At 45.2% G+C, this 17,686-nt stretch overlaps 1 protein-coding gene across 1 annotated transcript; it reads left to right on the forward strand.

The window, feature by feature from the left end:
* The first annotated feature begins 629 nt into the window (after positions 1 to 629).
* Plaat1 (phospholipase A and acyltransferase 1) lies at positions 630 to 17,321 on the forward strand. Its single transcript, XM_051150807.1, has 4 exons — positions 630 to 795; positions 9,658 to 9,796; positions 12,570 to 12,835; positions 17,074 to 17,321. Exons 2-4 carry the CDS (start codon positions 9,658 to 9,660, stop codon positions 17,170 to 17,172), a joined length of 504 nt encoding a protein of 167 aa, XP_051006764.1. The 5' UTR covers positions 630 to 795; the 3' UTR covers positions 17,173 to 17,321.
* The last annotated feature ends 365 nt before the right edge of the window (positions 17,322 to 17,686 follow it).

A 17,686-nucleotide genomic window follows, 5' to 3' on the forward strand; every position in this document is an offset into this window, starting at 1 on the left:
TGTCTCTCCGGGGGGAAAGTTCCTGAAGGACACTGAAGTACCCTCATTTCTGCATTGCCAGTTGAGGGATCCAGGTGCTTCTGAAGACTTTCAATGCTGTTTAGAAGGCGTCACACATGACCCTGAGCTACAGATCCAGAAAGCTGGTTCCTTTTTGAAAGCAGCTGCCTACTAGGTCTTTGCCCCATGTGATCAACATTTCAAATCCGGCATGGGTGGGGGTGTCTTCTGGTTGAAATTCCTTGTCCACTCGTGCACAAGTCGGACTATACTAGTTCTAAGCAAAGCTTTTTTTTTTTTTTTTTTTTTTGTTTGTTTGTTTGTTTGTTTGGTTTTTCGAGACAGGGTTTCCTTATGCTCTCTTGGCTGTCTTAGACTCACTTTGTAGACCAGGCTGGCCCCAAACTCACAGTGACCCCCCTGCCTCTGCCTCCTGAGTACTGGGATTAAAGGCGTGCGCCACCGCGCTGCCGGCTCTAAGCAAAGTCTTGTGCATCTCTCAGAACTGCTCACTGAGCGCTCTATCCTTTCCTACTTGCTGCCTGTCCTGGCTTACTCCTTTAAGCCTAGTGAAAGAGGATCCTCACCATCCAGGGCTCTATTTTTAGCCTCGGTGGCTGCTTTTCTGTTGTCTTGGCTTGGCTGGTCCAGCTGGCTTAAAATGGCAGGATTGCTTGCTGTGTGGCTGTGTCATGAGTGTGGAGTCATGTAGCTCCAGGACTCTTCAGAGGAGGGGAAGTGGGGAACTCTGCCTTGGTCCTTAATGAAGGCCACCTCCACCCCATCTAAAGCCAGGTAATTTCCCAATTGGGAAAGCAGCACCCCGTGGTCTGGGGGTCTGGGGGATAGAGGATCCCCTTTCATTCTTCCTCCTCCTCCTATCTCCCCACACTGAAGTTGATTTTGACATGTGGGTGGGGCCAGAGAGCTGGTCAATGTGTTCTCTCTGGCCCCTGTGCTCTGGGTCATTCTAAATAGGACTGTTTTGTGTGTACCTACGCACGCATGTTGAGTCATGGACTTTTCTTTTTCTTTCTTTCTTCCTTTTTTTTTTTTTTCTTTTTCAGAGACAGGGTTTCTTGTGTAGCCTTGACTGTCCTGGACTCGCTTTGTAGACCAGGGTGGCCTCGAACTCAAAGCGATCTGCCTGCCTCTGCCTCCCAAGTGCTGGGATTAAAGGCGTGGGCCCTCATCTCCCACTCTTTGTTGACTCAAAGACAGATATTTCTTCGGGATGCAGGGCAGAGGAAAAAGAACCTTTGGCTCATAAGAAATGCGTCCATGCCCAGCCTGGACACAGTATACTGTGTAGCCATGATGACCATACCTAAATATTTCTGGGCTCCATAAGACAGGCCATCCTTAAAACTGTAGCACTCAACAAGGCCGGTGGGGGCTCGGAGGGGGAGGAGCGGCTGTTACCACAAAGTTTGTTGTGGGAAGGGTGCTGGGAAGATAAAACAAGCAGGCCCTGAGCTGGGGCTGGGATGGTGAGCAGGCAGTTTGTATGTCTGTTTCAGCCAGCTTCAGTGTGGGCAGACACCGAGGTGGGGACTCCCCCTTGCATGTTGAGGACTAGCAGAGGGGATCAGGAGCTCCAACCAGGAATATGCCTAGGATCCTGGGAGTCAGGACCTGCAATAAGCATGGAGGATCGAGGGGGGCGGGCTCAGGCCTCTAGTGTGCATGAAAAATCCCGGGATCCCTGGCCTGCAGAGTGCTCGGAGGATGTTGGTAGCAGAAAGAACTCAGGTCTAGGGCGAGCACCAAAGACTAGGAGGTCAGGGCCTGGGACCCACCGTGCAGTGCTGGAGCTCTGCTGTCGCGCGCCAGGAACCCCGGGAGGGAGCCAGCCCCGGTGGCGCAGCGCTCGAGCGCTGGCGTTGGAGCAGCAGAGGAGGGTGGCTGTGGCCTTGGCCTTGGCCTTGGCCTCCGGAGCGGGCGGCAAGGACGGAGTCGCCCAGGGGCTGCTAGCGGCGCCACAACGAGCCAGGGAAGAACCCGGGAAGCCAGCCAGTGCTTCTCAGGCACCAAGACGACACAGCTTGAGCAGGGAGGTGCGTTGGGGGAAGGGGCGGGGGAAGGCACTGTAGGCTCTAGGCAACCTCGTTTTGATCCACCGGAAAGTTCAGAGGTGAGAGTGTACCTGACTCCCTTCAGCCTCCTCTTTGTAATAGATGGGGGAGCGGGGAAACAAAAGAGACCTGTTTGAACAGATAGGGGGAACTCAGTCGGCTTGACTCCTCAGCTCTGTTTTCACCAAAGTGACAGCATAGTCTTAGATTTTGAAACCAGGACGGTGATATTATCTTGGAATTTTGTACTAGGATTGTTATTCGTGTTCTGGGGGATGGGGGGGGGGGAGAGGGGGATGTGAACAGGTCTCCTTTATTTATTCATATAACATTTAACATTTACTAGGCAGGCATTGCAGCACGCACTCTGCTACAAACAGTTCTAGGAGAGAAATAAGAACCAGCCCTCCATATGGGAAATCAGAGAAGGTCCCCAGACACCAGTTCAGGAAGACACCAGCTCAGGAAGACGGTACGCGAGAGAGGGACAGCATAAAGATTGCACCAGGGAAACGCGGGAGGGAGGTGTCAGAAGACGGTAACCCCCTGGATCTACAATAAAGGGTATAGGGTTTTGATTTAGATGGACCCAGTGCTGGGGAGCCCAGGAAGAATCAAAGCCTAGCATGGCAGTGCTCTGGGTGAGGGGTGGATGAATGGATGGAAATGGGGAAGCATCCCGATGGAACTGGGAGGCTCTTGGAGGCTGGGAAGCCAGGGACAGGTAGTGAAGGTGTTTCATGGGTCACAGAGGTCGTCAGCAAAAAACGGTCTCCTGGGTATCATACAACCCAGGGGGCCTCAGAGACACAGACAGCATTCGTGAAATGTCCTATACCCATCTCTGCCCAGAACACTTCTCCTTTTTGATTCTAGCCCCAGACACATTTGAGATGGTGCAATAAACAAAGCAGCCCCGTTTTCTTAGTTGAATAATAAATTCCTTGTACGAGACTTGAGTGCCTGTGTTCATGCCAGTTTTCATTGTACACGATATGATTCCGTGCAGGTGAGCTGCTAAGTAAACCGTAGCCCTCTGCCTCGTGTGAGATTCTGGGGACCACATAGATGGGTCTAACATCACATGGAAACGCCCCCTGAGCAGAGGAGAAATAAAGACTCCCCAGCAAGGGTCCATTAGCTTGTTATATGAGTGTTTATCTTAAGTCTATATTTCTGAGCTACTGAAGGTTCTCACCTCTAATGGACGTGTGAGAAGCGGCAACGATGCAATGGCTTTTTAGCAGCATTACCTTTGATTAATTATTAATCGTATTTCAATGGTATAAAGGAGCATGAAATTGGCGTAGGAAGATAGACCTGAAATTGAATTTCAGATTTGTCGCTCACTTGCCTATATGACTTTAGACCTGGCACGAACTCAACTGGTCTCTACAGTCAGCTGACCATGTCACCGTTCCAATCCTTCATGTGTCCATCTTACAGACATACCCACCTTCTCCCCCACCGCTCTCTTGATCCCTGAGAACACCATTTATCCACTAAGATTATAATGCCATCATTTCAAGAATGTTACAGGGTGGAATCACAAAGCATGCAGCCTCTTAACATATTTTCTTCTAAAAAAATTTTTATTTATTTTTTACATATACATTTATATTATTCTCCACATATATATATATATATATATATATATATATATATATATATAAAATAAACTACAAATAGCAAGAATAACCAAGAATTATATAATTGTTACATTCTTAGTGTTTTGGCTATTTGTATTTGACAGCCATTTTTTTTTTTTTAATTAAAACATTTTCCCACTCAATATAATTCTCTGGAGACTAATTCGGGTTTTGTTGACAATATGAGTTGTACGTATTAAAAGCATTATATTTCTATATCTATGTGTAGAGTATACATCACTTAACTTCAGCTGCTCCCTCCAGTAGAACTTCCAGTCAGTACAAATCATTATTCTACTTTCAATTTGACTTTTTAAGCTTCCGCATGAAAAAGAATATTCTGTACTTATATTGCTGTGTCTGGCTTATTTCATTTCTTTGTTTTCTTGGACTGAGTTTTTGAAATTCTTTATATATCCCGGATGACAGCCCCTCCTTGCCAAATGTATAGTTTACAAATATTTTCTCCCACCCTGTGGGCTGTCTTTTCACGCTGTGGTGTGTTTACTGTTTGGAAGGTTTCAGTTCTGTCTAATCACAGCTGGCTATTTTTGTTGTTTCCTATGCTTTGGGGAATCCCATCCAGAAAATCATTATCCATGCCTGTGTCTTGATAGACCTCCCATGTTTTCTTCTATGACTTCTAGTCTCATGTTTAGGTCTTTGGTCCACTTTCAGTTGAGTTTTAGATGGATCTTCTGTAGACGGGTGTTTCTCCAGATTGAGGGAAGTTCTCAGCCATTATTTCCTTGGACAGATTTTCTGTGCCTTTAATTTTAATCTTTTCTGGTTACTCTGCCTACTGTATCTTTAAAAGCCGTCTTCAAGCTCGCATAGTATTTCTTCCAACACGTCTAACTGGTTGTTGAGGCTTTTGGGGGTTAGATTTTATTTGGTTCATTGGCCTCCTCACTTGCAAGATTTTTTTTTCCGCCTTATTCTCTCTGCTCTTGGCTGCCTAACTTCATTCAGCCATTAAACTGTGTTCTTCAGGATCTCATTCAAAACAAAATGTATACTAATTTTTTTTGGAGATTTCATCCATTTTAATTTCTTAGAATTCTGTCATTGGAGAGTTATTATGTTCTTTTGGGGGTGTCCTACTACCCCCTTTTCATATTTCTTGTGCTTCTACATAGATATTCGTGCATTTGCCAGGACAGATGTCTCTACCACTTTTAAGGGGTGGCGTAATAGGTGGCCTTCTTCTGAAGATGTGTCCTGGGGTGTCAGTCTGCTCTACAGTGTTGATTTTGGTTCTAGAAGTGTGGCAGGGTCTTGGGCCATTCTCTCTACGTGCCGTGAGAATGGAAATCCTATGCTGACTACCCCGTTCCCTCTACTGTAAACACTACATGTAGCCACACGTGGCTAACTATATTCTGGGTCTCAGAGAACAAGTGTGCTGGGCTCCTGGTATTCAGAGGCAAAGCCTTTCAATCTTCTCTGGTCATAGCAGACAACCCCTACAGAGCAGGGCATCCAGCAGGTTTAGCCACAGCTCCCCTGCTGTGCCATGTCCCCAGCTATCTGCAGAGCCAGTGCGGGGGGGGGGGGGGGGAGGGGATGTGGGGGGTGGGCTGGTGTTTGTGTAAAACAGGAGACGACGGGGAGTGTGAAGGGATTTTTTGATTCCTGGAAATAACTGCCCACATCTCAAGATTGGTGCTGGATCCCAAACCTTGGATGTTTCCCGGGGACATGTGAGGCCCTTTCTCAAAGCCAGAGTACTTCAGGCTACTAATCTAAAAGGGCTGCAAGCTGCCTGGGCAGTAGCTAGGATTACCAGCATCTAAATGAATGGAGCTTGCTGGAACTCTCACTTCCCCTCGAAGAAGACCCCGCCCCTTCCTTTCCACTGTGGAGCTGGGGTGGCAGATGCTGGGGTGTTTTGTCTCTCCACCTATGGGGCCAGGTCTCTGTCAGAAATATTCCCCAGGTTTCTCTCATCATTGCTGTTGGCCTCTAAATGCTGCTTTGCACACGCCGTTCTGGTTTTTCTCTGTAGAAGCCGAGTGAATACTGTGCTCATCCTGTACAGACCTCAAGGCATCAAATGCCCTGGAACAGGAGCTACAGTGAGCTGTTTGTTCTAGGTACCAAACTCAGCTCCTTTGCCACAGCATGAAGTGCTCTTACTCACAGAGGAGCCCTTTCTCCTGCCCCATGTGTTGAGCATTTCTGTTCAGCCATCTTGAATCTTGAGAGAGTTGCAAGTGCAAGTGTTTGTCGCCGTTGTCGCACTGAGGGTCAGCTGAGTTGTTTGAAGCTATCAGGAATAGAGCCACTCTAAACGTCTGCAGACCAGCTTTGGTTAAACTTAAGTCTTTGTTGACGTCGTCCCTTGAGACAGATGCTTAAAGATATAATTGCTGGATATATCTTGGTAACAAGGTAAAAAAAAATGTTTCCAGTGTGGCTGCACCATTTTGCACTCAGACTAGCAATGAACCAGTGATCTAATAGCTCCACATCTTTGCCAGAGTCCAGAATTACCTCTCTTTTGCATTTGAGCTGTGCTGAGGGGCACTCATTAATGTTCCATTGTGGCTTTAATTTACATTTCCCTAATGGCTAGTGAGGAACATAACTTGTTTGACATCTGTGTGCAGTTTCAGAAATATGAACGGTGCCTTTGTTTCCTCTGCTTCCATTCTGTTTGCCTCCCCACTGTTAAATTTTAAGAATTTATTTATTCGTTTACTACTCTTAATTATGAGTGTGGGGAGGTGGGGGTGGGCTTATACCCATGAATGCAGTGCCCACAGAGGCCAGAAGAGGGCATCAGCTCCCCCAGAGCTGGAGTTCCAGGCAGTTCTGAGCCACCTGAGTGATGGTGAGAACTGAAGGCAGGCCTTTCCAGGCAGCGCTTGCTCTGAACACACCCAGCTGCCTCTCCAGCCCCATCCTGACAGTTCTTCCTGTGTTCTCGATGCTGTCTTCACTTTTTCACTGTGGATATATTTAAATTAGAGGATATCCTGTTTACTGAGTTTTCATTCTATGGATATTACTTTTGGTAGTAAATCTAAGTACTCTAACCTCAGTTCCAAGGCTTTTTTGTGTGTGTGTGTGTTTTCACCACATGTCTTTGTGCACCAGTGTGTGTGTGTGTGCGTATGTGTGTGTATGTGCACACGCTCTCGTGCACTAAGTGTTGAAAATCTGTTATGAGAAAACATATGACCCTCATTAGTTAAAAAATATTTTCTGAGTTCACTTTTATTTTTCTTAAGAAACAAGAGCTTTGAACTGGGACTTGATGGCTGTTTTTCAAGCTATATATACTTCTAGGAATTCTGGGATCTTGGAAGCCAAGTTCAGGAAAGCAGTAAAGTATAAAGTATCTGAGATTGCTCTGTGAACAACCTGCTAGGATACGTAAGAGGTCAGCATGAGTATTCACACCACCCCTTACGTGCTAGCAGGGAGGTTCTTGGTGTCTGGAGGGTTATTTACATGGCATGCTTGTGTCCTACCATCTGTTTTTAATAAAGCATGCTAGGCTTAGTGCTGCTAATTCACTTATACTTTATGGGTCACGTCTTGAACTATATGCCAAAGACTGATTAAAACTTTACAGTAAAATCGAAAGCACCCATCCCATGAAGTCATATGTCATGTCTCAAAAGGCACAACAGGGACCGGATCACACATAAAACATAGTCCAATCTAAAGCTTTATAGACGACAGCAACATTGTCTTCCCATCCACTGTGCAGCTTTCTACCCACCCCCCGCGCCCCCAGTTTTCACAAGGTGCTCCTAACACCTTGCTGCCCATTCAGAAGGAATGCTGTCAGTAGCTTTCTGAGCTAAGCAAGTGAGCCGACGTTATTACACCTGTCTGTGATGTTGTTTGGACAGGGTCTCTCTGTGTAGCCCTGGCTATCCTAGCACTCGTTCTGAAGGCCAGGCTGAACTGTATGCCTGTCTTCAAAATCAAGCAACTGAGGTTCTGCCTGAGTGACCTGCCCAGTACTAGAACCAGCAAGTGACAAGTAAAACTCAGGGAGTTTTATCAGTAAGTTGGAGTTGAAAAGATTGCTTTTGTGGAGGGGGGGGGGGCGTGTTGAGACAGTTCTTCTGTGTAGCCTTGGCTGTCCTGGACTCGCTTTATAGACCAGGCTGGCCTCAAACTAACAGTGATCCACCTGCCTCTGCTTCCCAAGTGCTGGGATTAAAGGCATGCGCCACCACCGCCTGGATGAAAAGATAGCGTTTTATCTGTACAATGGGATAATAACATAACAAACGCAAATAGAAATGGAAGTTTTCAGTTAAACAGGTTAATTGAGAAAATGCTTCTGAAAAGCAAGTTACATTTTCAAATATTCCCTGTTCAAATGCTGGTTGTTAATAAAAGCTGGACTAGAACAGACTTTGATCTCTGCAAGCTGTTGGGGGCTTGATTTCTATTCCTGGAAAGTATGTTCATTTACATCATAGTATACTATTTTTCCTATTAGTGACCAGATTGTGACATTCCATATCAAGCAAGACTCAAACCTACATTGTAGGATGCTCAGACTTAGTGCTTCTACATAATTGCTTTAGTAGTTTTTTTCCCCCAACAGATGGAGAGCTTACATTTGGCTGGGTTTCTGTGTCAGTGTGATGAGTGAAGATTTTGACAGACAGCAAGCTTGCAAATACTCAAGGAAACACCCTTCCAATATTAACTGTTGTTGGTGGGGTGGGGGTGGGGCAGGACCAGACTTCTAGAGTGCCAAGAAATAGTGTATTCCCAAGTCCTTAGCCTATGCTATTATAATCATAGCGTAGGTGAGTTGGCAGTTTCTAGCACTTGTGTTTCTTTGGTCGGGAGCCTACAGAGGACGCAGGAGGGTAAGCTGATGAAGAGCATCATTGTCAACTAGAGACATAGTGTGCCTACCGCACTTAGTCTTTTTTTGATTGTGGAGTTGCACACGACTCCCTCTTGCTGACTTCTTCTCCTTCTGTGGCTACCCAGAAGTGTAACCTCTACAAAAGCCAGCTGTCAGAACCACATGTGCTTCCTAAAGGGTATTGATTTAAAAGGAGAAGACATTGCCACCTTGGAAATTCCAGGCAGTGCTCATCAAGGCAGTGAGCTTCCCCACCTTGCAAGTAGTCTGCTTCTGTGGTGGAGCACCACCTGGTACTGTTTCTGACATCACAGTAAGGGACGGGGTGGGGCTGGTCGCCATGGTTACAGGGACAAAAGACATCTGAGATGTGGCAGGTGGAAGCCTGGAGTCTGAGACATGCTGCAGTACAGTGCACATTCTGAACTTGGATTCCAGAGCCTGCATGGCACAAGACTGTCTGGCTTGATATCCATCTGGGCTGTAACCTGCCTCTCCTTAAAATAAAATGGCAGAGCAACTTTTGCGGTACAAGGTACTTCTTTCATGTTTTAATGTTCACAGTGTTCGGCATCCACCCACGCTCCCACTTCTTGGTTGTATGTATCACACAGCACACAGCCTGAAAGAATTCTAATCTTAGACTTTTAACCCCTGACTATTTCAGGCTATGGAAGCAAGAGCGGGCTGATACGTTCTACTTTTTTTTTTTTTTTAAGCACATTTGCATAGTAAAAAAAAAATTGCTTTCCCTTTATTTCTCCTCCCTGTTACAAACAGGCATATTTTAATACTTAAAAGTACTGAAATTTTGTAGAGAAGGAAGTGCTACAAATCATGAACTCTAGATTTAAAGAATGATCACGGTACTAAAGCATCGCTGTAGAGAATCATGCCAGAGCTAACTTGTCCCCTTCTGGCTGCTAGCACACACAGTCATCCAAAGAAAACACGTTAGTCTGAGTCGTTAGCTGGGGAGGTCACCTTAGTAACTTCTATATCCTTCTGCTAATGTGGAAGCTGTCCTAAGCCTCCCATTCCGTGAGTTCTACCAGCAAAATCATCTTTGTGCCTGTCCTTACAGATGGAGTTTAATGATTGCTTCAGTCTGACCTACCCTCACAAGCCACACCCAGGGGACTTGATTGAAGTGTTCCGTCCCGGCTATCAGCACTGGGCACTGTACTTGGGTGATGGCTACGTCGTCAACATTGTACCTATAGGTAAGATGTTTCCAGGAGCTCCTGGGAGTTTTTTTTTTTTTTTTTTTTTTTAAGCTGCTTTGTAACGAGAAGGGATCATGGACAAAATTGTAAAGAATATAAAATATAGAAACTAAATCTAACTAATTTAGGAAATGATATCTAAAGACCAAAGCATTGTTTAAAAAATTCTACAGACTAAATAAAATTTAAAAGCTCAATAAAAAAAATTTCCTAATTACAAATAACTAACTGGGCAAGACATTGGCCCCAAACATGACTAAGTCCTATGTCCTCCTGTCTCCCAAAGTGGGTGGTTTTAATTAATTTGATAGCTATTAATAGGGGGTGCAGAATGTGATGACTGCTACCCTAGGCACTGGGGCTACACAGCCATGCAGACTTCTCCATGGTGGAGCTTGCACTCTCACAGGCAGGAGGAGAGAACAAGAGCAAATTATAGATGTGTTAGGAAGGGTGTGGAAAAAGAAGCAGAGAAAGTGTTTGTAAAGGGCTGGTTATAGGAATATGGGAGCAGGGAAGGGCAGAGCGGGGTGTTGCAATTAGGAAAGTCCTGCCAGGAAGCAGGGCCGAGAAAAGTGATTCCGTCCTACCAGGAGACACCAAACGCCAAGATCCCAACAAATGGGAAAGCTTGAAAACGGTCGACCAAAGAAGAAGAGAGCAGAAATGTCAACTTTGTATTCACCTGAAAGTTATAGGCCAAGACACTATCTGATGTCATGCCGGTGTCACTGGCAAAGGACAAGATGAAAGCACTCAGTGGAGACAGAGACAACGAGATGAATAAATACAAGCATGTCGCTGAAGGCAATAGAAACTGAAGAACGCCATCCACAAAAACAGCTTAATTGTATGTGCTGAGAGTCTTAAATGATTTCTTCTGCTCTGCATCTCATTTTACTTACAGGAGTCTGGGGAAACATTTACAAGTGTGGACAAATATAATTTCTAATGGCTTAAAAACATGAGACAACAGTTTAATTTTCGACAAGGGGCCGGCTAAGCACATTATGATTTAGCCACGAGGCCTTAGGTATCTGTTGCCTGTTAGAATTCTTGAGTTGTATATAACGGAAGTAACGCTCACACTAGCTTAAGCAAACAAGGACAAGGTTGTGGCTTCCGTGGCTTCTGTGGCTTCTGAGGGAGGAAACTTCAGAAAGGGTGAGGCTGATGCTGGCTCCAGGAGTTTCCAGGCCTGGGAATGTCACCACACCAGTGTGTCCCCTTTTCTGTTTGCTGTCCTGCTCCCACCTATGGAAGGAACCAAGAGGACAGTTCACAAGCCGAGGCTGTCACTCTTAGAGTTTTATGACTCAGTAGGAAAGAGCTCATTTGTTCTCTGTGTGTTGGAGTTTAGAAATCATGGTGAATGACTCTTAATTGGCCCATTGTGAGCCACAACTCCATTTCTGGAGAACGAAATGTAATACAGTGATTGCCTCTGACAGGCATTTTGGGGGAAGACACAGGCAATGGTGGAGCAGGTGTTAAAGCAACTACAATAGCTATTTTAAAAGCATATTTTTGGACATGTTTAACTATTTGGGAGATGGTCTTAATATTAAAGTGCAATATGTGACATGAAACTCCACTTAAGGACATTATATACATCAATGTACACATCTGTTCCTGTATGCTTCCAGTGGCTATAAAGCTAACTGATGAACACTGCTCTGGTAAGGAGACCAAGACAGAAGAAGAATGGAAAAATATTTTTGTTTTGTTTTGGTTTGGATTTTTTTCAAGACTGAGTTCCTCTGAGTAGCCTTGGCTATCCTGGACTCACTTTGTAGACAAGGCTGGCCTCGAATTCACAGAGATCCACCTGCCTCTGCCTCCCTGAGTGCTAGTATGACAGGCATGTGCCACCACGCCCGGCAAGAAAAAAATTTATTTTAGTCATAACTGAAAGAAAAATTTATGTACATCAATTTATGTGGAGTCCCTTCCTCTGAGTACTCCCAAGAATATTAAGGCCATGCATAGAATGTAGGCAAATGTGGAGAGAGATAAGGTCCTACCATATGCCAAGTCATGAGGAGCCGTCTGTTAGTCTCTGGTACTGGTATAATGGGCCCAGATATGAAGGTTCCTGGCCATCCAGGCAATGGTGATCAATAGAGGTATCTTAGGGAAACAGAAGAGACATGGGGATTGCCTGGGCAGGTAAAACATAGCAAGGGGCCCCAGCTATGCGTTGAGTCCACTGGAATTAGCTTCAGGTTTAAGATGCTAGTTTGCTGGCCAGAGGAAATGACAGAAGAGAAGCAGGGGCTTAGCCAAGTCCTTGAAGGGCCACGCCTGTTTTACAGCAGGAAGTCTGGGCTTACATTAAAGCCTAGGGAAGAGCAAGTGTCTAAAGAAGCAAGGACTGCACAGTTAGGACACAGAATCATGACACACTACTGCCAACCCTTAAGATATCTATTTGGAAGAGTTCAGATGCTGTGAAGGAACAGCACGATGGAAAAGCTGAGCAATCATCTCCATACCTTGCTAGAAATGTGTGCCAAGATTTCTCATAATACCAATTGTTAAAGGGCTTGCTTCTCAGGAACAGGCAGGGAACCTCATGCAACTTGGGCTCTCACTCATTCAGTACTGTGATTGATAACACAGAGTCTGCAGATAAGATCAAGGGCCCTTGGTTCATTGCCTAAGGAGCAAAGGCCAGTCCAAGTTCCCCAGCGTCTCCAGCACCCCTAGATGCCATTGGTACTCTGTGACCTGGACCGCTTAGCCCCACTAACCAATATTCTCCTTACAGATGGCATTCCTTCGGCTTTCACAAGCGCCAAGTCTGTGTTCAGCACAAAGGCCTTGGTGAAAATGCAGCTCTTGAAGGACGTGGTGGGAAATGACACGTACAGAATAAATAACAAGTATGACACAACCTACCCCCCTCTCCCTGTGGAGGAAGTGATACAACGGTCAGAGTTCGCTATTGGGCAGGAGGTAGCCTATGACTTACTGGTCAACAACTGTGAGCACTTTGTGACCCTGCTCCGCTACGGAGCAGGGGTGTCAGAGCAGGTGAGTTTTCTTTAGGAGACTGTAAGACTGAGACCACCACAGAGATCTCTACTCTATTCTCAGAGTTCCCACTGAGAGACGGAGTCCGCTGTCAGTGCAAACGCATAGGATGTGATGGGGTCTGTCAAAATCTTTTGAGTTGGAGACCCTGAGAAGCAGAGGCATGGGGGGCTTTTTATACCCTTTACAGAAGTAGAACTTATCAGAGAAACTTGATTAGTTAATAGACCAGCATTGGGACTTTCCTAGTTGGGGAGAGGTAAGTACATTTCTGGGGTAGTGGAAAATTTTAAACACAAGCTGTAACACAGGTGGTTGTCCTTGGGTCAATCTGGTCTCTTTATTATCTTTAAACACAAACTGGCTGCTAGTTCTACTTGGGACAAGCTGGATTCTCTAAGCAGAGGAGATTTACAGGTCTTGGCCTTAATGGGGGTCCTTAAGGGAGGACTGGGTAGGCCAGCTTGTACATTCCCCCAGACTTTGGCCTTAATGGGGGTCCTTAAGGAGGAGGAGGGGCTGGTTCCTTCAAGATGAGAGAAGTGTCTCACAGTGAGAAAATTCCATCTGTTACAATAATGTTTTTGTCCTTCAACCAAAATGTGAAGAAGAAGAAAATGTGGGAACACTGAAGGGCAGGGAAGGGCACTTAAAAAATACAGCAAGTTAGAAACCAAACTGACTAAACAGGGACATCTTGAAAGTTGGGCTAGAAGGGACTTGAAGTAGCATCCAGTCCACAGCCTCCTGTCAGTCTTACTGACTCCACTTAATCATACTTTCCATCACTTCCCCGTCCAGAAATCTCAAACCCTATGTGCTGGAAATAAGGTAGCAAAAAGGAGGCTGAATAGGTATTCATTAGTAGGTTCTTTTCCAGTGGGGAATAGCAGCCAACCAATTCATGTCTTGATCAGTGGGTTGATAAAGTTTTCCTATTTCTTTACAATACTGGTTTTTAAAGAAGTGTTGTGATATTTAACTCACCGAGCTCCTAAATGACTTTTAACGTATTAACTGACATCCAAGTATCTGAATCCTGTAATACTTCAGTCCTGTAGATTTCCAGTACTAGCTTGCAATGTTCTAGCAGGTTGCCTACCAGGTGAGTGTTTACCCCACTTGCCTTTCCCCGGCCTGTCCTCAAGCCAGTGCAGCTCCATCTCTGAGGACTTAACCCAAGGATCATTAAGGTGACGTGAGAGAATAAAAGGGTTTGTTCAAAATACATACAAAAGTGTTACTCTTACTCTTTACGCTTAAGAAGTCCAAATAGTTTAAAAACCATTAACCTCCAGAAAGTTGCTTCTTCTTGAAAAGGCGACTAAGACTCAGACCTATATGGCACATTGAACATATTTTAAAAACCAGCCACCGGGGGCAGCAAGGGGAGCATCAACAGCCTTCTTCTTTCTTGGAGCCATTAGCGCCCCCCCCCCCCACTTCTGGCTTTTATCCCTACCGACCAAGACCACACCCCCACACTAGGAGGCAGTTATCAGCTGTGGACAAAGCAGAGCAGCCCCCATATCTCACACCTGTGATTAAAACAAAAACATGTTTACGTATAAACCAAGACTTCCACAGCAACCGGTCCGGGTTACATGAGATAAAAGAGTGTTCAGGATCTGCAGGAACTAGGCGCTCTTACACTACTGGGAGGGGCTTTGTTACAATGATTTCTACTCAGCCATGAGGTTGCATATCCCTTCTCAAAGCCTCCCATTTATGAGATTTCTCCAATACCTCAGCTTCCGGGGAGCTGAAAGGCTGAGAGATGCCTAGTCAGTTAGCCTGGCGTGTGGCTGGGGGGCCATCCTGCCCCCAACATGCTGCCATTTTCCCAGGCTTGGAACCTGCTGCCACTTGACTCTGTTTGATGCCTGTTGTACTTTCACGGTTTTCAGTTCCCACCCCGCTTCCCTGGGTCAGACCTTGGGTACACATTATTAGGATTAGGTTTAAGTCACAGCCATTAGCGTTTGACCTTCCTCTTTAATATTCCTGGGAAGTTTCTGTACACAGCATTTCCTTGTCTGGTTACCTTTTGATATTTTTGGCGAATAATTGAGGCTGTTGATTATTAAAGACTATAGCTAAAATACTCATAAAACAACCAGATAAGTAAAAGTAAAATTGCAGAAGAAGATAGGATTTGTCAGGTAAGGCCACATTGTTACATGATCCTTTTCTCCACCAACTGGGCATTGGGCAGAGGCAAAGTTCTAGTTTCACTCTGTTGTAATGACCAGAAGAATCTTACTGAGGGACGCAGGGGCAGGAAAGGAAGCAGGTGCTGCTTGGAGACAGTCCCACGTGTTTTGTTTTGTTTTGTTTTTATACAACGTTATCTCCAATCAAAGAGCTCACCTCATATCAAAGATGTACAGCAAGGCAGACTACTTGATTTCTGGCTCACGGGCTGGTTTATACCTAGCTAGCTTTGTTATGCAGCTGAGATCCACCTGCTCAGGGAATGGGACCGCCCGCCCACAGTGGGCTGGGCCCTCCTACATCAATGCCCCCACCCACCAACATGCCCAATTTGATCTGCTCAGTCTTTCATCTGACACTCCCTTAGCTGACTAGGAAAGGCAAAGGGTCGGAGTCCTAGGCCCACTCCCTTCCGACTGTAGGCTCACACAACGAAGTGAACATTACGTTGTCAGTGCATGGAGTACATGCTCCTTCTACATGCCTCTGTCTTGCTGGTTTGCAACAGGGGAGCAGCAGTGAGGGAGCCAGTACCGTGTTTCAGAAATATGTACATGGAGGCTCCATGGTAAAAGCTTGTGAGCTAATCAGAGGGAGCTATCAACTGTGGCCTTCCTTGGCCAGGTGTCCCCAGATATCTGACAATAATGTTTTTGCTTTATTTGAAAGCCGTGACTCTTGAATCCCGGAGACTGACTGTTGTCTTCTAGGTCTGTGATGACCCCAAAGTATCTGCATAGGACCCTTTCAGTCATAAAATTGCTCTCAAACCCATGATGGTGCAAGGCAAATATTAACTGAGTGCCAGGAGAACCATGAGTATTCATTAGCTACCCTCGTCATTATAACAATTACTGCTCTAATGGCTATGACTGCCTGAAGTCTTTTATGGACACCTGAGCTTGAGAATGGCTTATTCTGTCTGCATAAAAACCAATTCAACTTGTTAGTTTATTAATATTGATTCTTCTTAAAATGTACCTAGTTTCCTGTAATAAAACGTTGTTTAAGGGTAGGGTAAATAAAATGTTTATTTCAGCTTACAGGAGATAGTTGATCATCACAAGAAGTTGGAGTACGAATTCACACAGGTGCTGAGTCAGGAAGGCCTTCTTTAGTTAAAAACAGACACACACACACAGACACACACACATATACACACTGACATACACACAGACACACACACACCAACACAGAGAGAGACACATGCACACACAGACACACAGAGAGAGACACACACACACACAGACACAGAGAGAGACACACACATACACACATAGGCAGGCAGACAGACACACACAAACACATATACACTGAAACACATACCCAGAGACATACAGACACACACAGAGACACAGACACAGGCACACACACACACACATCCAGACACATGCAAAGATACACAGGCACACACAGAAACAGACATACAAACACAGGCACACCCACACACAAACACACAGATACACACAGAGGCACACACACAGATAACACACAACAAACACACAGACACACACACACAGAGGCATACAGACACACAGACGTACAGACACCTTATTTTAGTACAGATCACACTGTGTTGCGGCTGCTGGAGAGACAGCATGCATCTATGTAGCTTTGACCTACATGTAAACGCCTAGGTGGCACGATGTGGGCAACAGAACTGGTTGTTTACGCCTTCCAAGTTTTACAGAAGAGCGTAAGCACTCGCTGCCTCACCAGCTAACTGCAATGAGCAAGCAGGACCCCTGTTCATGATGACCTTAGACACTGGCAAGTGCTTTAAGTGTCAGGAATAGAAAACTGTGTGCTTGCATCTTTTGCACAATTATAAAGATGATAATTGTATTCACATTTTGACCTTGGACTTTAAATACATTCATTGCACAGTAAATTAGGTCCTTGGTTTACGAAACAAACCGAAGCTTCAAGACAACACTGACATCTTTAGAATAAGACGCGAGTGTGTTTGTTTGTTTGTCTGTTTGTTTTCCTTTCTTATTTGTTTGTTTTTTGTTTCCTTTTAGGCCAACCGAGCAATAAGCACCGTTGGGGTGGTGGCCGCTGCCATTGATGTCTTTACATTCCTTGGCTTGTTTCCAAAGAGAGGGAGAACCAAATATTAGCGGTTAATTGAAGAGATTGGAATTGAAGACATTTGTGAGGAGAAAGTAAAACCCTGCAGTGAACACTTATTTTGAAGGCATCATTATTGCTCCTGAGCCCCATGATGGATGGCAGACTCTGCAATAAATTGCTTGCTGATTTTAATCTTATCGTTGAGCCAAGAAAAGTTTTTCCCCCACTAGTACAGATTTGCCGTGGCAGCTTGAACAAAAAAACAGTTGCCTTTTGATCGAGCCAGCTGAGGCTCTTAACAAAACTAAGATCACATTTTATCTTCTTCTGTAAATATTGTTTTTCTTTCCCCTAAGGATAGCTATTTTTGCCAGGGTGGAGAACCATTTGCATATGCTCCTGATTTGGTGAGGCAATAAAGGATCTCTGGATGACACAGCATTTGAGGTAGTACCCTCACTATGGGAAGAGGGTGGGAGAGGCTTTGTGTATGCATATGTGTGGAGTGCTTATAAATGATGTGTGTGTGTGGAGCGACAGCCTTGGGTGTCAGTCTTTGGT

This window comes from Acomys russatus, chromosome 8, assembly GCF_903995435.1.
Source record: "Acomys russatus chromosome 8, mAcoRus1.1, whole genome shotgun sequence".
Taxonomy (NCBI): Eukaryota; Metazoa; Chordata; class Mammalia; order Rodentia; family Muridae; genus Acomys; species Acomys russatus.

Bases quoted from the DNA above. Each gene is read 5' to 3' on its own strand.
- Plaat1 (XM_051150807.1), top strand. From the start codon at position 9,658: ATGGAGTTTAATGATTGCTTCAGTCTGACCTACCCTCACAAGCCACAC. The intron at 9,797-12,569 runs GTAAGATGTTTC...TTCTCCTTACAG, and splicing joins CGTCAACATTGTACCTATAG to ATGGCATTCCTTCGGCTTTC. The intron at 12,836-17,073 runs GTGAGTTTTCTT...GTTTCCTTTTAG, and splicing joins GAGCAGGGGTGTCAGAGCAG to GCCAACCGAGCAATAAGCAC.